The 25,796-nt window shown below is 33.7% G+C and overlaps 1 protein-coding gene, 1 long non-coding RNA gene and 1 pseudogene across 2 annotated transcripts; 2 read left to right on the forward strand and 1 right to left on the reverse strand.

The window, feature by feature from the left end:
- The first annotated feature begins 484 nt into the window (after positions 1-484).
- Positions 485-2,354, forward strand: LOC122310975. The gene is made up of 3 exons (XR_006242709.1): positions 485-805; positions 1,221-1,705; positions 1,867-2,354. It is a non-coding gene; the product is annotated as an uncharacterized LOC122310975 (long non-coding RNA).
- A 10,359-nt stretch (positions 2,355-12,713) lies between these two features.
- LOC122310414 lies at positions 12,714-13,764 on the reverse strand (annotated as a pseudogene).
- A 5,167-nt stretch (positions 13,765-18,931) lies between these two features.
- LOC122310972 (LEAF RUST 10 DISEASE-RESISTANCE LOCUS RECEPTOR-LIKE PROTEIN KINASE-like 2.7) lies at positions 18,932-22,993 on the forward strand. Its single transcript, XM_043125276.1, has 7 exons — positions 18,932-19,786; positions 20,004-20,036; positions 20,197-20,229; positions 20,415-20,450; positions 20,933-20,995; positions 21,440-21,478; positions 21,720-22,993. Exons 1-7 carry the CDS (start codon positions 18,979-18,981, stop codon positions 22,862-22,864), a joined length of 2,157 nt encoding a protein of 718 aa, XP_042981210.1. The 5' UTR covers positions 18,932-18,978; the 3' UTR covers positions 22,865-22,993.
- Positions 22,994-25,796: the final 2,803 nt, after the last annotated feature.

The following is a 25,796-nucleotide window of genomic DNA, read 5'->3' on the forward strand; positions in this document are numbered from 1 at the left end:
TGAAATTGGCAGCTCGAGCACTGTATTGTTGGCCGTGGAGGTCCTTGAGTCATAAAGGAAATCGAATGGCTGGCCGTGGCTGCCACACTGCCATGAATCGGCACACTCATCATGTTGGCCTTGGCTGTGGTGTAAGATGAAAAGCATAAACAAGAAGAAATATGACTTTGCCATTCTTTTACGATCGAGCAAATGCTAAATTGTCTGATCTGGTTTTCCGACCTCTCTCGAAAGGAAAACAATCAAACTATCTTGGTGACACGACCAATTTATTGACGCAATAATCGTATAAAATAGAAAGAAATGTGATGAGACGATTAATTAACAACATGTGCCACGCGCAGGTGCCCGCACCCAACTAATTTAAACTAATAATTAGTAGCATCCTGCGACACGAGTACTACTTGCTAGTAATACTAAGTACAAAGTTTGATCCTTTTGTAAAAAATTGAATTCTATTAACAAACAGTTTTTTTTTTTTTCCCTGAAGTTATGCATGAAATTGTATATGTATAACTTGTAAAGATCATTTCTCACTACTCAAATATTGTTTCTTCACAGCTGTGGAAGCTATGCGCTATGCTCTCTCTCTCTCTCTCTCTCTCAGAAATTAGAATGAAGAGAGGTGTGCCCCTTTCTGCAGGACCTGTGGCCCTTATCATTCTAGTTGTGCGCTAGCTCTTCATCAAACTTGCAGTGCCAAGGATGCAAATCGGCACTGTGTTCCTTCTTCCTGCGGCAATATCCCCAACATTAGCTCTCCATTTGGATTGGAACACGATCCTCCAAACTGCGGCAACCCAAGGTATATCCTGTCATGTCAGGACAGCCAAACTGTGTTATACTTATTGTCCGTAGAACACTACGTACAGGAAATCAATTACACTTCCCAAACAATCCGAGTTGTAGACACAGGTATTCAGAAGGATAACAACTCCTACATCCCTTCTGAATATTTATGGAATTATACTCCATATTAAAGAGACTAAAGAATAAAACTGAGAAGAAAGGCAAGGAAAGTGCTTGACAGAATTTCACTGTTGATTGTTTTTCCTCTCATACATAATGCTCTGTTTCCATAGGTATTTATAATGCAAGTCTCGACAAATACAATTCTTAGATTAAATCCTCACTGTACAGCTCAGCTAGTTAGTTACACAAATATTCTTCCAGAGGTTTCCACAATATTCCATTAGCTCACATGCGCATTTCTATTACAGCAGGTCTGGTGCATGAGCCATCTTTTGCTGTTGTGCCATTCACTGCATCCTTTGGTGTATCGGCCAGAGTAGCGTCCTTAATACATATTATAGAAAGTGGGGAATCAGAGAAACCATGGTTTTGTTGAACTGTGAAAAGCGAGTGAATTCCCCAGGGTATCTGAACACATCTACTTGCTTTGGCAATAGATCGTATGCTTCCAACTCATCTTCATCCCAACCTGAGGTCGGGTTTAGATGTGTGATATATAGCCAGATGAACACAGGGGATGTGGAGGACTTGTGCCAAGTAGAGCATATATTCCAGACATCGTGGTCAGTCCGCAATCTGGTACTAGAAGACCCAAGTAGTATTTCCTGCACAGACTTACACAACCTATTGCTATACGGTTTTGAGCTTTCTTGGATGACCCCTACAGATTGTGGAAAGTGCGGCATCTTCGAGTTCAGCGAACAACGTCGCTTTTGCTGAAAAAGCCATACGGGTGAGTAAACAGTGCAGGTCCAATTTCTTATCAAGTAAACGATGAATGCTACTTTTACGAAATTTCTTTATGCATGTATACCCCATAATCCCCCACCTTCTTATAATATATAGGAATGTCTCCAACCGCTAACATTATTTATCTTTTGTTTGTCAAACCAGGAATCCTTGGAATACCATTTTGGGTTTACAATGGTGAGGTAAATTTTTATCTCAAAATTGATCACAATGAAAAGCTTGATATATATCTTTAATTTATGAATATATCTTATTAATTAATATATCAACATTTCATATTCCTTATCCTCCTATGCCTATAAAATGGTGTATTAAGGATTATTTGTGCAAGTTACAAGAAATTTAAAGTGAATGATATTCAGTTCATGATACCCCAAAATTGTGGTATGCCCTGACAAATTACCGATTCTCTAATTCTACGTAGCACAAATGTATAAGTCTTGATATTTGGAAGGAAGATAGTTGGTTAACACAAGATTTTAAAGGCTTTGATATAGGAATTATAGTTTTCTGTTAAGATCTATTCTACCGAGGTCTACAAACAAATCAATTTTTAAGTTTAGCTCTAATTCTAGTTTTTGTTACTTTTAATTACATAATTTAATAGTTCAAACTCTACTGAAATATAGGGAAATCTCTCTCTCTCTCTCTCTCACACACACACACACACACATATCTATATATATCCTTGATGCCTAAAAAATCATTTTTATAAATATCAATTTCTAAAAGATGAGAGAGCTCTTTGTATACACCTAGTAAAAATTGAACAAACTAAAACTTTGTCCTTTTATTTTTCGAGATATTTATTTCAAACATTTATTTTGAGATTTTAGTTTGGGCAAGTTTGACATGTGAGTTATGATCATCAGATCATTGTTGTACTCTAGCAATTTATGAAGGCCCATCACATATCAATATGTCTCAAGGCCTAGAGAGTAAGCCCATCCCTAAAAGAGTGTGAAAAACCTCAAAAAGCCTGATGCCCCTCTCTCTCTCTCTCTCTCTCTCAATTAAAGCCCACCCCCAATACATGGGCTTCACTACTCATTAAAGAAAAAAATTGATGGGCTTGGTTACTTAACACATTCCTAGCAAAATTACTAAATTATGCATATTTATTAGTTGTTGTTATCTCTTTCAATTATTTAAATGGACTTGATTAATTATTTTAGAATTAAAAGTAGTTTTGATAGATGCCAACCTTAATTTTTAAATATATATATGTGTGTGTGTGTGTGGGTGGGTGCGGGTGTGTACACCATATTGAGCAAAGAATAATAAAAATAAATTATAAAAAATTCAAAAAATATGTATAAAATATTTGTTGTTCTCCATATCTCATCTTAAATATTTATTGTCTTTCATTATGCTCCCTAGAACCTCTCTATTTTCTCTATTTTTTCCAACAAGGGAAAGTACAATTTTATTTTTTAAAAATGTATGATCGCTAACAAGAGATGAATTTACTTAAAACATAACTATTAGAAAGTAATATTTTGAAAATAAGATAAATGGAAAATGAAAAAAAGGAGACGATTTTTGGAAATAAAGAAATGAGAATGTTAACATATATAACGTAGTCAAGAAATATCACGATTTACTATAATACCTAGGAAGAAGTAATATAATAATTATAAAGTAATGTTAATGAATACAGTTATGACTTAACAGGTTGTGAGCGTGAAGAAGATGCCAATGACTAGAAAAATCAGCACCAGTGATGAGCATGTTTTCTACCAACCATTGATATCTTACTTAGGAAATGTTAAGAATTTGTAAGGTTGTGTAAATAAATTGAATTCGTACGCGATTAGACTTCACTGAGTCATCGAAAATCAATTTTTATTTGTTTAATTTTATTTTCATGATGCTGTCTTTTCAACATCAAGAGGCCCGTCTTCTATATAGTGGTCAAACATGTCTTCAATGGGACATAAATTATGCGGTCTACCCCAGCTTGCAATTGATTACAAGATTTCTGCATTGCGTATATATTGGGGTAGAAAAAAATGAAAAAGAAGATTGGCACTATTTTCATTCCTATTTAAAAGAAAAACATATTTAATTTTTCATTCACAAAAAGCTTGTGAATCACAAAGTAATTGAAAACATAATATCGTTGTCAAATGCCAAAGTTTGTAGAAAATTTATGATTTATTGTTTTCAGATATATAGCATCATAATTTCATTGCAAAATGCGAGCTCGTATATATTGGTTTTTGCTTATAGTTAATGCAGCACAAAATAATTGGAAACATTTATTGGGTTTCTGGAGTTTAGTTTATTCTTGTGACAGTCCGATTTGATGACCCGATTTGACAATGATGCTTTATAGTTTTTTTGGCGGATTTTCAACGAGTCTTGAGTGCAGGCTTGGGCTAATAGACCCAAGCCGAAGCGAACATTGCAAAGCCTTGTGGGGGCCTTAGGGTAGCACCACCGAAAATTTTTTTTGACCATATTGGTGACTTCACAATCATTAGAAAGAAAGTTCTTCACGTGATAGATCGATCCGGCAAAGCTTAGGCAGAGAGTTTGCTGGACACTCATTCGACATGTTGCTCGAGTGAACATCAGACAGAGAATTTGCTCAAGGCTCGCTCAACACCTCACTAGAGTGAATAATGTGATAATTGAGGAATTAGATTTTTCGCAGTGTAACTTCATGTATATGTTTATTATGAACAGTATGATGGTTCTATGTATTATAATTTCATGCCACAGTGTACTTTGACATTTTGCAAGATAATAAAATCCTTTGTAGTTTTGTGGACATATGTCTGTTGCCGAACAACACTTTATATATATATATATATATATAGCATTGATTTTAATATTCATATTTTTAGACACACGAACAAACACTTCATAATTTCCTGAATGAGCTAAAATTTATCAAAAGTTGAATTTGATATAAATAAAACTGTAGTGAACTTATAAAATAAATCACGATTTGTGCCTAATAAACTAATTTTCTATGATCTATGCGTACATATAGGGATATAATCGGTCTGGTTCGGTCCAGTTTTGTATCTTTTTTAGATTTAAACCGGTATATAGTGGTCGACTGCTTGTATATTGGGACGACGTTGATTATGCGGGTCTATGCGCGGCCACTTGCAATTGAAAAAGAAGATTGGCTGGGACTGGTAATTTGGTTCCTATTTTAAAGAAAAACATATAATTATTTTCGCATATGTTATGAGATGAGATGAGATGAAAGTTTAAAATTAAATAAAATATTATTAGAATATAATTTTTTAATATTATTTTTGTTTTTGAGACTTTATAAACGGAAGGACCAATTAGAAGATATTCTCATAGTTTATGCAACTCATAATAGTTGGAAACATATTGTTTAAATTTCTATCAGTTCTATTGTCTACAAATAATTTTAAAGCAAATCCTAATTTTGCACTAATCTTTGAATTAAACTAACGCGCGAACGTGCTAAATAAATATTTACAAATTCGTATTAATTTAGTAGCATTCTAAGAACTTGGGGCTTGAATGCGTCCATGGCAATTTTGAAATGTGAGTCGACCCACTTGTGAGCTGATTGAAGAAAAAAGCTCCTCGGGGACCACCGCGTACAAGTAATCATGTGGATTGGGAATATCTAAACTAAAATGAAGAAAAGTCATTAATTAGCTAGGTCGACGGTCAAGTCGTGCACTAGTGCGTGCATGGGCGTAAACAACATGCCAACGACTAGAAAAACCAGCACCAGTAATGTAGCATCATGTTTTCTATGACCCATCGATATCTAGCAGTTACTTGGAAAATACTAGCTAGGCTGAGGCTCTAACATTGGCCAGGTTTATTTATTCCAAAATCTTCTTCAAAACCTACCGCCCAATGAAGTTGCAATTGAATAGCACTGAAACTTCATGGAAATTAATCCAATTGCAATTGTAATCTAGACTACGTAATTAACATGCCAAACACGGGATACATGGTTGCATTGACCCTGAACCTTTCAACTCCAGTACTACCAAGTGTTTCACTTGATTTGACTAGGTTATGTTTGAACGTGTTGATGTGATTTCAGATGATTTGAATTGATCTATAAATAATAATTTTTTGTAGGTTTCATTGGGCCGTTGATTATGTGGCTAACCAATTCTTACCAATTAGATTTCTGCCTTGTATACGTATGTATTGGGCTAGGAAAAATGAAAAAGAAGATTAGGAGTACTGTTAATTAGGCTGCTTTATTTTATTTTTCTTTTTTTTAATAATAAAACTTTCATTTGCAAAAAGTGTATAAATATTCCAAAAATTAAGACGTTTATCTACAAATAATTTTAAAGCAAATTCTTATATATGCTCTGATTTTTTAAGACTGATGAAAGATAATCTGCTAGCTAGATAAAATATTTTATAAATTCACATTTTATATAATAAAAATTCTGAGAGAACGAGCTAATTCAGGCAGCCTGCATGTGTCCATAGCAATATATAATAAATGTGAGACCCACTTGCATGTTAGACCTTGATCCGCCAATAATGTATAATGTGGATTGGAATTAATATCTAAACCACAATGAAGATCAAACATCATAACGTGCGTGGATGGTCAGTGCATTTAGTAAATGAATTAAAATAAGTTGGAGTCAATCGCTAATAGCCAGCTTACAATTTTTAAAATTAACCGAATGCATAAATATCGCACTCTCGTGATTGTCATATTTTCCACTGAAATAGCCTTAAAGCAGATTGAGCTACCGCTCAGCCAATGCAGCAGTCGTTGCAAGTGATCAATATGATTTGATCACTTGCAAACCAGTAATGGAACATGTTTTCTATGACCCATCCATATCTAGAAATTACTTGGAAAATGTTAGCCTTTAGCTAGTGGTGGATGATCAAATTTTATTTGTTTCATTAATTTATTCAAACACAAGTCGAGTTAGAATTTTTTATCATTGAATTGTATTTTATATTTATGAACAGTTAATTTTTCCTACTGAGTTTGAACTTATTCGCAAGTTGTACGCTTACTTAATCAGTTTTTTTTAATTTCTTTTTAAAATATTTAAGAAGTTTTAAAAAAATATAATATATATACTTTTTGTAAATATGTTTTTACACATTTGATTATATATACTCATATAAAAAATCTATAACTTATATAGATTAGAGATAAATCCAGTACTGTATTAGTTTGTGATTTAATGGATATGAGGTGATTTAATGGATATGTGTCCTCATATCCATTAAATCACAAACTGCCATTTTCTTAAAAAATGGTCTAACATATCCATTTATCCAATCACTGTAGGCGGGGAATCACAGTTAGGACTACCACCATCCTTGCTTACTACCATCTCTACCACGTGCACCTTAGGAGGGAATCGTAGGCAGGACTATCACTATCTCTGCTTACCACCATCCTTACCGCTAACTCTATAGGCGAGAATCACATGCGGAACTCTACCATCATCCCTACTGTGTGCACCGTAGGCGGGAGTCACAAGCGGGACTACCACCATCCCTACAGCTTGCATTGTAGGCGGGAATCACATGTGAGACCACCACCATCCCTACAGCTTATTCTGTAGGCGGGACTCTACTACCGTCCCTGCTTACCACCATCACTACAGTTCCTCTCTCTCAAATCGTTCAATCCGTTCATTTCAAATATGTCCAAAATCATATCTCACATGACAATCCAGTTTTCAAATATACACATGAACATGCATGCAATTATGCGAAAACCTAGTTTTCATTTACAAACATGAACATGCGTGCAATTATGCAATGTATATGACACGACATAAATATTCAACAGCCAACAAATCCCAACATAATCCAATTCCATAAACAATACCATCCTCTAATCCAATCGACCCCCAAACTCCTCGAACTCAACGTTCGGTACAACCAACTAGATCACAAAAGATTTGTTAGTGCAAAATATATTTAAATCTCATAAAGGTCTTTGGAAAATTACTTACAGCGCTATAATATAATTTTTAGATGATCAAAGAGGTGCTAGAAGTGGTGGCACAGCCACACAAGAACGAAAATTGGACAAGGGTCGTGGGTTTTAAAAACCCAACTTTTGAACGGAGATAAACGAAGACTTGGGATGGCTATGGAAGGATTTAGGGGTGTTGGTGAAACTAATGGTAGTGGTGGTTGGCCGTGAGTGGCGGCGTGGGCTGGGGTTGAAGGCTAAAAACACAAATCGGAAAAATGAGACGGATGGACTTCAACGGTGGTGGATTAGAGCTAAGGAAGAGTGGTTTAGGTAGCTCGGAGGTCGGTGATGAAGTGGTAAAGAGGTAGTGGGCAAAGGTGGCGTGATGGTGGCGTAAGGTGAAGAAAACCGTAGGGGGTCGTGGGCTTCTTAGGAGTAAACGACGACGAGTTAAGGGCCGAGATCTGTGGAGAATGTTGGCCGGTAGGAGGGGGAAGCTATGATGGTGGTGGTGGTGCCATTGGGCGGCGCAATGAGCTTATGGCCCTTTCGGGCTCTAAGCGGCTAGGAGAGAGAAGGATGGGGCATGGGCGTGGTGGCTGGGGTGGTTGAGCTCGCCGAAGGTTGGGGAAGGTTGTAGGCTAGGCGGTGTCGTTGAACGATGGAGCACGACGGCGTTGAGGGTAGTGAGATAGAGACTCACGAAAGGGAAGAGAGGGAGAGGGGGTGGCTCGCACGCGGGAGGAGAAACAAGGGAAAAAGAAAAGGAAAAAGAAATGAGAAGAAGGGAAAAAAAAAGAGGGAAAAAGAAAAATGAAGGGAAAGAAATGATGTCCAGCCCTTTCAACTTGGGTCACAAAACTAATCCAATGAAAATAATTTTCAAAACAGCCAATTAAATAAATTAATTTAAACGTAGTGACTACATAAAATAAAATAATAAATTCCAACAACACAAAAATTTTAAAGCCCAAAAACTAATTTAAATCAAAAAGCAATTTAAATGCAAAACAATAATTAATATCAAGAAAGCACATCAAAAATAAATTCTACAACTTAAAAATCACAAAATAAATCCAATGAGAAACATATTAGATTTAAAACAAGAGAACCAATATTTAAATTAAGTAAAATAATCTTTCAATTAAAATACACTAAAATACGGGATATCACAAAGCATCATAATATAGTTTTGGTTACTTTTAATTACATAATTTAATAGTTCAAATTGTAGCGACATATAGGGAAGTATATATATATATATATATATATCTAACTCTCTCTCACACATGCACAATATATTTAAATTTGCTAAAAAAATCATATCTATAAGCATCAATCTCTAAACAATCAGAGAGTTCTTTGTACTCAACCTTTAAAATGGAACAAAATAAAAACTTGTCCTTTTCTTTTTCAAGATATTTATATGCAAACAATTCTTTTGAGATTTTATTTTGGACTAAGTGAAAAGATGAGTCAGGATGATCATACCTATGCAATTGATGATGGCCCAGAAAATAAGACTAGAAAACCTCAAAGCATGTTGCTTCTCTCTCTCTCTCAAGGCCCAACCCCCAATATATGGGCTTCACTAGCACCTCTCTTCTTGTCTCCACTTAGTTGAGTTACCAAAGTACAATATATATATATATATATATATAGGAATGCTACACAACCTCCCAACACTCCACACTCCACACTCCACTTTTTTTTAATTTTTTAATATTTTTTTAATATTTTTTTTGAATTTATTATTTTTAAATTAATTTAATTCTTTTATTCATTATTTATATATTAAATATTTGATAAAAGATCAAATAATAAAAATTAAAAAAAAATGTGGAGTGTGGAGTGTTGGGAGGTTGTGAAGATTTTTTCATATATATATATATATATATATTTAAAATATGATCACTAAAAATGGATGATTTGTTTTTTGAAATTTAAATATTAGAAATTTGAAAACAAGATTAATAGAAAGAAAAAGATAATTTTTTAAAAGAAAGAAATGAGAATATTTATATAATCAAACTATTTTCTTAAAAGCTTTCAAATATCAAAGTCAAACCCAATTAAAAGTTGAAATCCAAGATTCCAAATGCAGCACACAAACGCTTCTCATGATTTCTTGTGGCCAGTGTGAGTGTATGATATGAGCATTGTGAGACTCTCCTAGTAATTATGGTTTAATTATGGTGAGCTTTGTGTAATATTGCATGATTTGGGCCTACATATATATATATATATTTGCACTGACTCCATATATCTTTCATCCGTGAGCTGCTTCAACGTACGTAGCCAAGCCCACCCTATCTCTTTTATGCTAATTTGTATGTTATTTATCAATTAGCAATGGACACGTAGATGATTTTAATAATGCAATGCGTGTGAGGTCTGTTGGAATAGCGCTGTCATATGGAGTGTCAAGGAGCTTTCAGCCTGGTACTGGGAGACAATACATTTATAGTGGTCGACCCCATCTTCTATCAACGTACGTAAAGGAGAAATTAGATTTTAATAATGCAATGCGTGTGAGGTCTGTTGGAATAGCGCTGTCATATGGAGTGTCAAGGAGCTTTCAGCCTGGTACTGGGAGACAATACATTTATAGTGGTCGACCCCATCTTCTGTCAACGTACGTAAAGGAGAGTAATTTCCAGGGCAGGGCAGGTATTGGGAGAAAACCAAAATGATTGAATAAAAAAGCTCCTCGAGGACAAACCAAAATGAAGAAAAGTCTATTTCAAATAAAATAAAAAAATGAAGCAAAGTCAATGGTCAAGTCGTGCATTTAATCGGCCGTGGGCGTGGAGAAGATGCCAATGACTAGAAAAATCAGCACCACTAATTAGCATGTTTTGGACGAACCATCGAATCGATATCTTAATTGGGAAAATGTTAGGAATTTGTAAGGTTGCGTAAATAAATTGAATTCGTACACGGTTAGACTTCACCGAGACGTCGAAAATCAATTTTTATTTCTTTATTTGTTTAATTTTATTCTCATGACGCTGTTTTTTCAATGGGACATTGATTATGCGGTCTTTTCAATTTTTAATTGTTTTTTCAATTTTTACGCTGTTTAAGTTTAATTGTTTAATTGTTTAATTTTTCATAATTTGTTTAATTGTTTTTTCAATTTTTACGCTGTTTAAGTTTGAATAGTAATAGGTGAGTGGAATTACTAAAAGGAAAATAGTAATCTTCAAATCAGTATCAACAGAGGGAGTCGTCGTAGAATATGAAGCATGGTAGCTAGAATATAATTATGATATTAAAAGTTAAATGCATAACCAAATTAATATTCAAGAGTTTCAAGATTTTTGATTCAATAGCTAGGCTTTCAATTAGGAGTTGGAATCAGAGGCAAGGTGGGGGAACTTAGGGGTTGTTAGCATAAGGATGTTTTTTTTCACTATCTGCAATATAATAACTTTGTGCATTTTCAACTTTCTTAAAACCTGTGTCGGCACTAGGGTTTACCATAATTAATCCGCAGCTCTTGATTCATTCATTCAACCAATCCGTTCAACTTGACTTTGATGATTAATTCCTTGAAGAAATTGAGTACTTAAAAAAGTTAAAACAATTAATTGGAAACGAGCTAGTTACTTGTAATGGCTTCTATTCGGTTAAAATTAGTTTGAGATTCTTATCATAACTATGTATAGTGAACTAGGCTTATTCATTAAGTACGTGGCATGAATAGTGAGAAGTTTGAATACTCACATAATGATATCTTATCTGTGGCCGTAAAAAAAAATAAAAAATAAACCGGTCGGACATTTTGAAAACCGATTCTCACATTTTGAAAACCGGTTTGAATGGAATGAGACCAGTTTCTTTATATATATAATTTAATATTATATATGAAATATTTCTTATATGAATTTTTATATTATATTATAGGTGTAAATTGCTAATTAATATAAGCTAAAATTTTAATCTTATTATTTATGACTATTAATCTTATAACATAAAATTAATAAAATTTTCATCTTAAACATGAACATTAATATTAAGTTATTAATATAAACTTACTTTTGATATATATCAAGGATAAATACATTTTGGCAAAGAAAATGATATTCTCATCTAGACTTTGCATTGATTGGTTTTTTTTTTACTCAATGATTAAAAAAGTATTTCTTAATCAATTTCTGTATTTTTTAAAATATTTAAGGAGTTTAAAAAAATGGAATCTGGCTGTCTCAGTGGAGACTCTCAGTAGTCTCGGTGAGTGTAGCAGTATCCTTTGGAAAAATAAATATAATATATATTATCTTCTTGTAAATATATTTTTACACATTTGATTATATACACTCATAGAAAAAATTTATAACTTATGTAGACTATAGATAAATCCAATACTATACTAATGTGTATTAATTATTAAAAAATAAATAAGTAATGTACTTATACTATAATAAGTATATACGATAATATAAATAGACTAATATATAGTTTAATATATGTAAAGATCATATTATTATTAACATAGATAATACTTAAAACCGAAAAAAAAAAGGATCGGACTAGACCGAAACCAGAAAAACTATAAGTTTCGGTCTCAATGATGAATCGATTTGACATCGGTTCTTTTTTTAAAAACTGATATACACAGGTTCGATTTAAAAAAAAAATGTCCAAAATTAAAATGAACTAGACCCGTTATACTATATGTTTGAATCATAATTCAAAATCTAACCTCATTAGGTTAATACTAATAACATAAGGTGAATCCATAACTTAGTATATAACAAACAACTACTTAAGAGCATTGAGTCACTGCCCTTAATGATTAATGGGTCATGTACGTATATTGCGTTGCAACATACTATACCATACAAAATGGGAATCTTGACAGAAGAACGTGTCTACCATGAGGGTACTGGTCAATACTGATTAGCCCCTTCCAAACTACTAGATTTTATCCGAAACAAATATGATCATTTCAAGTTCATAGAAAAGAAACAACCTTGAATTCCTTTATGATTGCAAAATCAAAAGTAATAATGCTCAACTACGACAAGATTTCAAAACAAAATCTAAACAATTATACTTAATCTAATTCTGGGATAACCTCCAAATCTTGACCTAAATGCGTGGTAGGCTTCCGTGCTTGAACTTTTGTAGGGCCTGAGGAGGCAAAAGGATTAGGAGGCATGATTAATTTATCTTCTTCTCCTTCCAACATTTGAACTACAAGTTTCATGGAAGGGCGATCCATTGGGTGCCATTGTATGCACCATAGTCCGACAATTGCAAGTTTCTCTACAATTTTAGTATCTCCATCATCTTCAATAAAGACCCTTAGCTCTTCTTTTTGGTCTAAAAGATTATAAATCCATTTTGGAAAGTAGATCTTGCTAGTGCTTTCCACTGTGACATCAACATTTCTCTTCCCTCCAACAATTTCAAGTAGCAACATTCCAAAACTATAAACAGCTGCTTTATAAGACACATTTCCAAAGTTTCTAGAGAACACTTCGAGTGCAATATACCCCATGGTCCCTCTGCCCGTAGTCATAGATACTACACTTTGATCCTTGGAACACAATTTTGCAAGACCAAAATCATAAATTTTTGGATTAAAGTTATCGTCCAGCAAAACATTGTGGGGTTTGATGTCAAAATGGAGGATTTGGTGGTCACATCCTTGGTGAAGATATTCAATTCCTTTTGCAACGACGATGGCAATATCTTGCAATTTGTCCCATCCAAGAAAACGGTTCTTGACATTTGCTGAAAATATGAACTTCTCTAGTGAGTAATTTGATAAAAACTCATAAACTAGTGCTCGCCTAAATCCATCAGCACAAAATCCAACAAGGCGAACCACATTAACATGGTGAATTCTACCCATTATTCCCACTTCATTTATGAATTCTTCACCATTTTCCTTTAGAACTGTTGTTCAGGATCTTCACGGCAACATGAATTTGATTGGAAAGTCTTCCTTTGAATACTGTACCGTATGCTCCTTGGCCCAACTTCTCAGCAAACTGATTTGTAATCTTTTTAATATCAGCATACGAGTATCTTGTCGACTTGAAATTTCTATAATCCTCCAAGAACTTTTCAATCCTCGCCCGATATTCTTTTTCTACCATATCATTCATATAGAGACATTGGAGAGCAAAGACTACCAACAGTACAAGAAATGAACCTAAGACGGCACCTACATATTGAACAATCGCGAGTGATCAAGAAGTCTGATATATATCCCATGGTCTTGCCCGATGATGAAAATGTCATATAGCCATGGGACAACTTACCAGCAGTGACAACTAGTTTTGTTGATGTACCTGCGAAATGGTTTAACATATCAGATTCTCATCATGCTTATGATCATTACAAAACAGAGAGAATATTTTTTTTTTCTCGTGAAAGTAAGGTGTTAATGTTGTTTATTAATATTGAGTGAAGTGGTGATTTCACATGATTAATCATGATAAAACCCTTCAATATATGTGTATATATATTATATATATTTAATTTCATATTTCTTTGGTGCAAAATTAAAATTTCGTTAATGCAGAAAATTCAACTCGGCAGTTTGCAGAAGAGCCTTTGTAAGCTAGGCATTAATAAAAGTGTGAATAAATTGAGTGCAGAGGTGGAAATTAGATAGAATAGAATATATACCTTTCACTTCATCTGGTGGCTCATCGTTGGATACCAAATAAGGTGGAATCGATCTAACGTTATAAATCTTTATACAAGGGGGTAAGGGAAAGCGGGTGATGGAATCTTTAGTCCGGTTTTAGAAAAAAGAAAAATCAGAACCGGATCAATTTTGACCGATTTAAAGAAAAATAAAACCGGTACTAGATAGAATCAAACTAGAGACCAGATCAATTCCACCGGTTTGGTCCAGTCCGGTCCGGTTTACCTGTTCACCAGTTTTTTTTTATGCCCCTATTTGTATTCCTTTGGGCCAGGCTCCAACGACTCGGGTCTTTAGTCTTAGGCTGCAGACTTAGAGAAAAAACTGAGAGTTGGGAGCCTTGGTGGAGGCCGGGTAATCTCCGATGCTTGAGGCAGTATTACCTTAGTAGAATAGAGAGTTTAAAGAGTGTTTTCACTCGTCCATACCCCATGGTAGGAGTATATGTTCATCAACTGTTATTTTAGTCAGATTCCTTTAATATGACATGACTTCTGAAATGACGCCACTAATATAGCATGGCTTCCTGTCCTTTTTATCCTATAGGTGCATGTCGCCAGGCTCCTCATCCCTTGCTATCAGAAGAATAAGGTCTCCCCACATTTCCTGCCTACCTGCCTATACAATGTTTCCTATGGCTAGGCATCGTAGGGAGTGCCGGTGCAAAGTGCCCCCTCCTTCCTTGCATTTTTGGACTTGTCGTGTAATTATGGTCATCGGCTAACCTCAACTTTGAGGTTGGCGCCCTTAGTGGGCCAAGGGGCCGTCCAGTTGGATTCGGCTCCCATGATCTGGGCTTGCCTTATGAGCCTGTGGCCCGAGTGGAAATATCTGCTTATAGCTAGAAAGTCGTCAATGAGTCTCATTGCTCCCAAGAGAACCAATACGACCTACATTTGTTTACGTTGTCGCCATTATTGCTACATATAACTTATCATAGCCGATCGAGTTAACTTGTGGAAACCCTTAATGAATCATATGTTATTGGAATGGCTGCATGTGAAACCCACTCTTCTTAATGATATCATTGCTCCCGCATTTCTCTTCTCAAACCATGCCCTTTATGACCTTCGCTCCTGTTATCCTTGTAATGCCCCCATTGCAATACTAGAAGACCTAATATTCAATCTTGGGTGAAACTTTAAAAAACAAAAACAATATAACAACATTGGGCCATTGGTTGCTCATGAAATAGCTCAAAGAAATCTCATTACCCTTTTGCCAATCTTAGTAGCAAATCGTTCATCCATCTCAATAGCTCATGATAAGCTTACAATTGGAGAGAAAATTAACCAATCCGAGTTAAATATTTATGAAATTTACATTTTATACAGTCTTTTTTCTTCCAAAATAAGAACAAAATAATGGTCCGTTGAATATATATAAAGCAAGAAAAAAATGTTGTTTTAATAATAACACAGAGGGCTTGAATCTCTTTAAAGAGAGCAGGATTTTCATGCCTCAGTCTAAATTGATTTCATTTAAATGTTAATTTTATTGTATTGTATATTTCACTAACACTTAGTTATATACTTAAAACTTTCATAATAAGATTACAAAGTGATCAAATGAAGACCCATTAGTTGTTATTATCTCTTTCAATGTCGAGGGGCATGTCTTCTACATATATAGTGGTCGAGCCCATGAAGTTGATTATGCGGTCTACCACTTGCAAAATTTACACCAGCAAGATTTCTCATGCGTACGTTGCGTATATATTGGGGTAGAAAAAGAAGATTGGGATTGCTTTGGTTTTTTTTTTAAAGAAAAATATAAATTTTTTTCATTGACAAAAAGTAAAAAGATATTCCAAAAACTAAGGCATTTATTGAAAACCCATTTTTTTATAATATAGAAAATTAATTTTATGTTTTCAGATAACATAACATTGTTTCCAACTTGTATAGATATATTGTATGTGTGCATGCTCCATAACAATTTATAAATGTGAGACTCACTTGTTAGATGATTGAAGAAGGAAATCCCTTGGAAACTGTTGGAATTTATAAGTGTGTGCATGTAAACAAATTGAATTTGTACGTACGTGCAAGTTAGACTTTAGGATCAGTGGTGGATGATCTAATTTTATTCAAATAAGACTTAAGTACTTTACTATCGAGTTACATTTTATATTTAAGAATATTTTATTTATTTCTTGTTGTTTGGAGTCGCTAAAAGAAAAGTATCATAGGATAACCCTCTCCTCGTTGTGCATCTTTCTGACCTTATAAAAAAGAAGAATTTTTACTTTATACAATCTCCTCTGCATAATAAGCCATTTTTGTGAAGGCTACATGTCCTATTAATTGTCAAAATCCTTCTCGATCGGCTACTGTGGATGAATCAAGTTGTTTCATGATGTTTATATAATTTCCTAATTTTAGGCCATGTTAATTATATTTTGTATAATTTCTTTGTAATTAATGTATTTTCGTATATTATAATACAATGCGTGGATGATTATCAATAATGATAATCAACATGAATCTATGTGAGGTCTAAATTAAACAATTCGTTAGGAGGTAAGTCTTTTAAGAGGGTCATCTTCTGTGATGTTGATTAGAACCTAAAATCCATCTATCAACAAAAATAGCGACAGGCTTTAGTGCAAGTAGTCTATTGGAATGATGCTCGCTGTGATCTTTTCAATGTCAAGGAGCCCGTTTCTATATATATATATATATATATATGAGACATTGATTATGTGGCCAATCAATTCTTACCAATGAGAGTTTTGCGTTGTATATGTACGTATTGGGCTAGAAAAAATGAAAAAGAAGATTGGGATTGCTTAGGCTACATGCTTTATTTTCTTTTTCTTTTTTATATAAAATTTTCATTTGCAAAAAGTATATAAATATTCTAAAAATTTAGACGTTTATCTACTAATAATTTTAAAACAAATTCTTATATATGCTTTGATTCAAGACTAACGAAAGATAATGTGCTAGCTAAATAAAATATTTATAAATTCACATTTTATATAGTAGAGATTATGAGAGAAAGAACTAATTCAGGGAGCCTGCATGTGTCCATAGCAATGTATAATAAATGTGAGACCCACTTGCATATTAGACCTTGATCCGCCAATAATGTATAATGTGGATTGGAATTAATATCTAAACCAAAATGAAGATCAAACGCCATAATGTGCATAGATGGTCAGTGCATTTAGTAAATGAATTAAAATAAGTTTAAATTTGTTGGAGCCAATCGCTAATAGCCAGCTTACAATTTTAAAAATTAACGGAATACATAAATATCGCACTCTCGTGATTGTCATATTTTCCACTGAGATAGCCTTAAAGCAAATCGAGCTACCGCTCGGCCAATGCAGTTGGCTTTGCAAGTGAACTATGATTTGACTTGCAAACCAGTAATGGAACATGTTTTCTATGACCCATCAATATCTAGAAATTACTTAGAAAATGTTAGGAATTATTTTATATAAGGTTGTGTAAACAAATTGAATTCGTATGCGGTTAGCCTTCAACTATATGCCATATAATAATTAACTTTGTGCATTTTCAACTTTCTTAAAACCTGTGTTGGCACTAGAGTTTACAATAATTAGTCTGCAGCTTTTGATTCATTCATTCAAACAATTCGTTCAACTTGATTTTGATTAATTCCTTGAAGGATACGAGTATTTCAAAAATTAAACAATTAATTGGAAACAAGCTAGTTACTTGTAATGGCTTACATTCAGTTAAAATTAGCTTGAGATTCTTGTCGTAACTATGTATTGGACTAGTCTTATTCATAAAGTAGGTGCCATGCATAGTGAGAAGTTTGAATACTCACATAATAATATATTATCCGTTAAGAATGAGATAGGAGGGGTCTAGATGGGATAGCCATAGTGGCCGCTAGCTCCATTAATCAGATTTGAGTAGGGCCATAAAAATAAACCAAAAAACCGGTCGAACTGACTGAACCCACCAACACTGAACCCACCAACCAGCCTGTTCCAGTTTCGGTTTCTAAAAAAAAAAAAAAAAAAAAAAAACCCGGTTGGAATCAATCTGTACCGATTCTCGCATTTTGAAAACCGGTCTTATATATATATATATATATAACTTTATCTTATATATGAAATATTTGTTATATAATTCTTTATGTTGTATATAAGTTTTTATATTATATTATATGTGTAAATTGCTAATTAATATAAACTAAAATTTTTACTTAGTGATTAAAAAAATACTTTTTTAATCAGTTTCTAATTTCTTTTTAAAATATTTAAGGAGTTTTAAAAAAATATAATATATATACTTTTTGTAAATATGTTTTTACACATTTAATTATATATATTCATATAAAAAATCTATAACTTATATAGACTATAGATAAATCCAATACTATTAGTATATATAAGTTATAGATTATAGTATCGGATTTATCTAATTATTAAAAAGATAACTTTATCTAATTATTGGTATGGTGGGGGCCAGATATATTTGTACTGTCAATTTGATGGATGCAAATAATGATAAAAGATATTTTGAAACAAACAGAAAGAAAGACTCCCATTTTTAGGACTCAGTGACGCATGTGCTTACGTCTAAGTATATACACTATTAATTACATGCTTGTTTACAGCGGTTCTCTCTCATAAATTCATAATCCCCTTTTCTGGCTCTCTCTCTCTCTCTCAATGACGAGATCAGGTGTGTCGCTCCTCCCTGCAGGACTCACCGCCGTTATTGTTCTAGTACTGCTAGTCCATCAAACTTTCGGCGTTAAGGACGGTGATCACTGTGCTACTTCCTGCGGCAATATCCACAACATAAGTCATCCGTTTCGATTGAGAGACCAGCCAGCAAACTGCGGCGACGAAAGGTATAATCTGTCATGTGAGGACAAAAAAACTGTGCTATACTTATTTGGCGGAAAATATTACGTACAGGAAATCAATTACAGTTACCGAACAATACGAGTTGTGGAATCGGGTATTCAGAAGGATAATTACTCCTCTATCCCTCGTTATTTTCTTAATGACTACAAGTTATATACAATATTCGATGCTCGGACTCCATATTATCTGTACTCTGATCTGAACTGGAGTGCGGTGGCTTTTTTGAAGTGTGAAAAACCAATGAATCCTGGGATCTATCTGAACAAATCTACTTGCTTTGAGAGTGGAGTGTATTCTTCCAACTCTCCTAATAATTTGACCCAATCCAAGCTGGGGTTTGATTATGTTACATATGGGTGGACGAAAGCAAGCGATGTTGTGGATGAATCGTGCCAAGTAGAGCAGATTGTTTGGACATCGGAGCAAGGCCAATTACCAGATGATGATGAAAGAAACTTCTCCTGTACAGACTACCACAACAAATTGGCCTATGGTTTTCAGCTTACATGGTTCCCTATGGATTGTATTAATAGGTGTGGCGATTGGGTTTATTGCAGCGTTGACCCGAATGGCACAGTAGTCTATAGCGACGACGGATCATGTATTGGTGAGTAAAGAAAGCGTGCTCCAATTTCTAATCCAATATTATTATATATGTTGAATTACACAACGAAGCTAGCTAACATTTGTACATGTGTAAAAAAGGGAAAGAAAGAGAGTAATAGTAGCTATAAATAATAACAAGTACTTAAATAATATTTATGTTGAATTACACAAAAAAGCTAGCTAACCTTATTCCTTGTTTTATTTTTTTGTGAAACCAGGACTCCCTAAAGAACTATTTTGGTTATACAAAGGTGAGGTTTCTATCTCTCTATATATATATATAGGCTCATGATGTGATACATAAATAAAATTTAGTTTCAAATTATTATAATGGCTTTGATGTTTATATATAAGTTGATTTCTAAGGTACCATGTAACTTCTATATATTCTTTTCTTTGTCAAATTAACAGGATTCCGCGGCATACTACGTACTTTATACCGGGGTGAGGTTAATCTCTTTGATTCTCAATAAAACATAATTTTCTTAAAAAATTGGCTTAGAATAAAGAATTTTCTTAGTTAATTATCCAATTTAGAATGAAGAATTTTCTTAGACTCTTAAAATTATTTAAGTATTCAGCCTTTCACTTATTAATAATTTTTTTATTCATTTTTGTCACGATCATAGCTATTCGAGAAAAGTTTTTCCATCAGACAGACTACGGTAAGAATCCATAACTCACTTTTATTAATTTTCCTTATAATTATTTTTTGTCTTCAGTTGATTATTCTCTTTTTCATTTTTTAAGGTACATGTAAGTGAATCATATATATACTGACACATGCCCCTAACTAATTAAAAACAGTTACAAAAATAAACTCATGAACCCCTTGCCGTATCTTTTTTTTTTTTTTTTTTTTTTTTTATGAGAACGGCACCTCCCGCGCCTTTTATTGAATAGAACCTCACTTAAGGCAGAGGAAAACTCTTGCCGTATCATTCATATATAGCCCGCGTTAATGTTAAACGTGATATATATTAAGCAGTTCCAGCACTTAGAAATTGAATACGCTTATTATAATGACATGACTTTCATGAAAATTATAACATGAAATGCTATTAATGACAATTAATAGAAAGATGATTGATTGTGAGTTTCCAAATGCCTGATGTTAACGTTCTTCTTTTCTTCATCATTAATGCAGTAGTACCCCTGAATAATAAAGTCGATGTTCAGATCTACAGTTATTTATATGAACGTGACAGAGGTGAGGTTTCTATATATCTATATATAAATTAAAAAGTTGTTTGAAGGATATATATATGATTGAAAGACACATGAATTAATGACCTAGAATTGGATCTGTACGTTGGGTCCGATGATGATTATCCAAGTAGATGATCAGGATAATAACCGATCGAAGTGTCTACCTAATGATGGATTTGATCTTGTTTTTTGCATTCGAAACCTCGTTTATAATAACAAGCCTCGAATATTATGAGCAAACTATTCACCCTTAGCCACAGGATATAGCTCAAGAACGTCGGAAAGCTGGCATATATAGAATCTCGAGCTCAACTCAATTTATAGAACTTATTTATGCAATTTTCTTACGCCTTGAACTTTTAAATTTGTCCTAGTCTCTTGATTACTTAGTTTATTCTTTCATATTCTTGCAGTTTACTTAGTTTATTCTTTCATATTCTTGCAGTACTTTCAGTCCAACTAATGATCATTCTCATCGAGTTCGGTAAGAACCTGCATCTTTCCTTTGGTCTTCATTATTTTTTTTAATTACATTTTTAGCAAATCATTCTTTAGGCTATAAAGAATGGAAATAAATGCAATGGAAAACATTAATGAGTTTTTGACAGAAAAACTAATAGTCACTATATATGCCGATTAGTTTCAAGATCAATTTGACAGTTGTGCAACTACACAATTTTTTCTCTTATATATGATCTATTTCGGTGATGCCCTTTCTTATATAGGACCATACTGTGGACCAAAATTACTGGCGACTCCATTTGTGTTTGCATTCTTGATATATAAGTGGCGTAGGAGACATTTATCAATGTATAACGCCATTGAAGAATTTTTGCAAAAGCACAATGATCTCGTGCCAATAAGGTACTCTTACTCAGAAGTAAAGAAGATGACCAAAGGTTTTAAGGATAAACTGGGTGAAGGTGGTTATGGCACTGTCTTTAAAGGAACACTTCGAAGTGGCCAACTTGTAGCTGTAAAAATGTTGGGTAAATCCAAAGCTAATGGCCAAGAATTTATCAGCGAAGTTGCTACCATTGGAACGATTCACCATGTTAATATAGTGCAACTCATTGGCTTTTGCGTTGAAGGATCAAAGCGTGCTCTTGTATATGAATTTATGTCTAACGGATCTCTCAATAAATACATTTTTTCACAAGAAGGAAGTATTCTTCTAAGCTTTGAAAAAATGCATGATATTGCTCTTGGAATAGCTCGTGGCATTAAATATTTACATGAAGGTTGTGAAATGCAAATTTTGCATTTCGATATCAAGCCTCACAACATTCTTCTCGACGAGAATCTTACACCTAAGGTCTCAGACTTTGGCTTGGCAAGACTTTTTTCAGTAGATGATAGCATTGTTTATTTGACTGCTGTAAGGGGGACATTGGGATACATGGCTCCCGAGTTGTGCTATCAAAATATTGGGGGCATCTCAAAGAAAGCCGATGTTTATAGTTTTGGAATGTTATTGATGGACATGACAGGTAGACGAAGGAACTTGAATACATTTGCAGATCATTCTAGTGAAACCTACTTCCCTACTTGTGTCTATGATGAGTTGCACAATGAAAATGGTATAGAAATAGAAGATGCCATCGAGGAGGAAAAGAAAATGACTAAGAAGATGATCATAGTTGCATTGTGGTGTATACAAATGAAACCTAATGATCGTCCTTCAATGAACAAAGTCATAGAAATGCTTGAAGGAGATATTGAATGTTTACAAATACCTCCAAAGCCTTTCTCAGCATTATCAGAAAGATACATACAATCAGACATTGAAGAAAGTTCAAATCAGTCTTGGTCATCAATTCAATCGAGCGAATTGAGTCAATATACACAATCGTCAATGCAATTTAACTGATATGTTAGTTTGTTGATTTAGTTGCATAAAAAAGCTAGTCTCCCTAGCTAAGGATGGCAATCTTCTCATACTTCACAATTCAAAGGTTCTTCATATTATTATATATGTAACAAATAAGTGTTAGCTTTCCTTCTTCATATTGTCCTTTATTTCTGAATTCAGTTTGCTTATGCTAAACTATTGAATGGGTTTTTAGTTAATTTTTGACGAGGTATGGCGTTAATATTGAATTCTCATTGGTCGTTTCCACTAGCTTGTTGAATTTTGGATATTCTATGAGACCAATCAATATAATTTAGTTGCACTTATATAAATGTGTAGACTAATTTTGGGCTAGCTAAGTACTAGCTAGCGTATCATTGAACATGCAACTATTATTAAGAGACTTAGATGCAATCACCTTACACAGCTCCACCCCATTTAGAAAATATAGCACTATATATATATATATATATATAAACTCATGCATGCAAAAGAATATATCAATATATATACATATTTATGTGTATATAAATGCAATTTATGCATATATGTCTCTGTATATACATAATGCTTAAAGCACCCATCAAAGTTATAAAGTTAGAAAAATTAAAATGCTATAAAATGAAAGGAAAATGCTATCTACAATGCCATTATCTCACTATGTTGATTTATCATTTTGAATTCCTTTTTTTTTAAAACAAAAAAAAAAACAAAAAAAAAAAACAAAAAAAACAAAAAGAGGATCCAAAGGTAATGGAAAGTAGCACATTTTCAAGTACAATAAAATTTGAAGAGGAGTGCATTATATAACATTGCTCAAAATGAATTCCAAATATTAAATATAATAACGATATAAATAAGGAAGATACCTCGTAGTCATGTTTCATTCTTACAATTACATAATAATGTGATTGGATTATTATGTAATCACAAGTAAATATTAGGTTAATTAGAGAATAATACAAGTTAAAAGAATAGGTTCAAAATAAACACGATTTATCATGCTTCAATATAAACTATCATTTAGGGCTAAGATCAGTATATAATCTCTTTTGCATGTAGACCATTGGTTAAAAAATTATGCATGCCATGGTGCCATCATAATTTCCTTTAGCGTTTGACGATTAAAAAAACAGTGCAAGTCCATGTACAATTGCAAATAGGGCTTAAAACACTCCAAATGCCCTTTTTCATCTTTTCTTATCAACCGTTGAGCTGCAACAAAATGTTTTTTTCCATCCAGAGCATGAATTATTTTTTACAAATGTCGATCACGAAGCATATATACCATCGGCAAGATAATATCCCATTGTGTAGTTATTTTCATTGATTGAGTAGTTGACCTTTGGTGCACATTATTGAGCAAGCTCTCTAAATGGAACATTCTTTCACAATTCTCTTGAGAATTTTATTTCACAATTGTTGAAAATGAATATTCTTGTAATATATTTTGAGAATATTCTCATAATATATTATATTTTTTAATATTTTGAATCAATTTAAATTTTGGTTTGGCTTATAAATTTGGATTAATCTAAACTAGGACATAATTATATAACATTGTATATGCGTAGATATTGCAAATATCAAAAGATACGATGATATGATTGGTAGTTAGAGTAAATATTTAAAATGAATAAAAAATATTAAATTATAATATTTAAATGACATAAAGAAAAAAATAGATAAGCTGATGTATGTATAATATATTGTAAAAGTCAGTATGTTAAAAAAAGATTTTTATGATGTACTTTAAAGGATAGGATAAAAGAACCATTGGGAATGGTGTTAGCTGACCTCAGCAGTGAAATCAATTATCTATCATACCCATATCTAAATAGCCTTAGCCAACATTTTTTTAAGCAAACAAATATATAATTTAGATACAGAAACCGAGATACATGAGAAGAGTGTGAGATTCTCCAACAAACACCACATTACAATAACCATAGCACAAAAGCAAAATAAAGAAAAAAAAAAAAAAGGTTTTGGGACCAAAATCTTGGTCCCTACCTATACCCTTCCATGAGGGTATCGTCTTAAATGATGGTTATTAGCTGTTTGCACACCTATGGGAACTGTGATCCCACCGTTAAAGGGGATGGATGTTGAAGGTGCACTGCATTTTGTTGTCTTGAGATATTTTATGAAAGGACCCGTTTTCCCTTCCTCAAGATCATCAGTTAGGGAAAGCGGAAACATAGTAGGAAGACCGACATCAAATGGCCGACTGCGGTTTACTGAGTTTTTGGGGTGGGGCGTGGAGACCACGTGCTAGTGATTGTGGGATGGGTTAGGTTAGATTTGGAATATCTTGAGGTGGTGAGTCTACTAGTACGATGTGAGATAGCCATGCTTGAAAGAAACAGCATGTGAGTATCACATAGCGAGATTTTCCCTGTGGTTCTGCTTTGTCTTAATAGATCAACAGTTGGGCAGTTGCGTGATGGGGCACGTGCAGGTTGTCGATCACCGAAGTACGGTAGATTTGACCAAAACCGAGCCAGTGGAAATGAGGGGTTAAAAACCCTAGAAGAGGAACTTTTGCACAGACAAAGATTGGAAAATGAGTGGAGTGGAGGATGGGAGCCAAGACTTCATCCTCCTCTCACTCCATCCTTCTCTCCGATGGAAACACTGATGAGAAAGGGTTAGTAACTTTTCTAGAGAGAAGTGGGAGTTTCTCTTTCTAGAAAGGGCTAATCCAACCGACTAGTACCTGAATCTTTTAATTGATGCATCAAGCCATCCACATGAACAAATTCTATGGTATTGTGAAACGATAAGTGGTCTTGTCTTGACCTTGTCCTCATAATGGGCCATTATTGCCTTGCTTAGTCTTTATGATGCCAAAATTATTGTACTAGTCCATACAACTGCAGCCATGAAGTCCATCCTAATGTCACACTTTCGTAAACTTATGGTGACCAAGCCCACAATCTCATCCATC

The sequence above is a fragment of the Carya illinoinensis genome, chromosome 5 (genome assembly GCF_018687715.1).
Source record: "Carya illinoinensis cultivar Pawnee chromosome 5, C.illinoinensisPawnee_v1, whole genome shotgun sequence".
Lineage (NCBI taxonomy): Eukaryota > Viridiplantae > Streptophyta > Magnoliopsida > Fagales > Juglandaceae > Carya > Carya illinoinensis.

What these genes read in the sequence shown, in the direction of transcription:
- LOC122310972 (XM_043125276.1), top strand. Translation starts at nt 18,979, where the DNA reads ATGACGAGATCAGGTGTGTCGCTCCTCCCTGCAGGACTCACCGCCGTT. An exon ending in ACTACGTACTTTATACCGGG is followed by an intron (nt 20,230 to 20,414) that starts GTGAGGTTAATC and finishes TCACGATCATAG; the next exon opens with CTATTCGAGAAAAGTTTTTC. An exon ending in TTTATATGAACGTGACAGAG is followed by an intron (nt 20,996 to 21,439) that starts GTGAGGTTTCTA and finishes ATATTCTTGCAG; the next exon opens with TACTTTCAGTCCAACTAATG.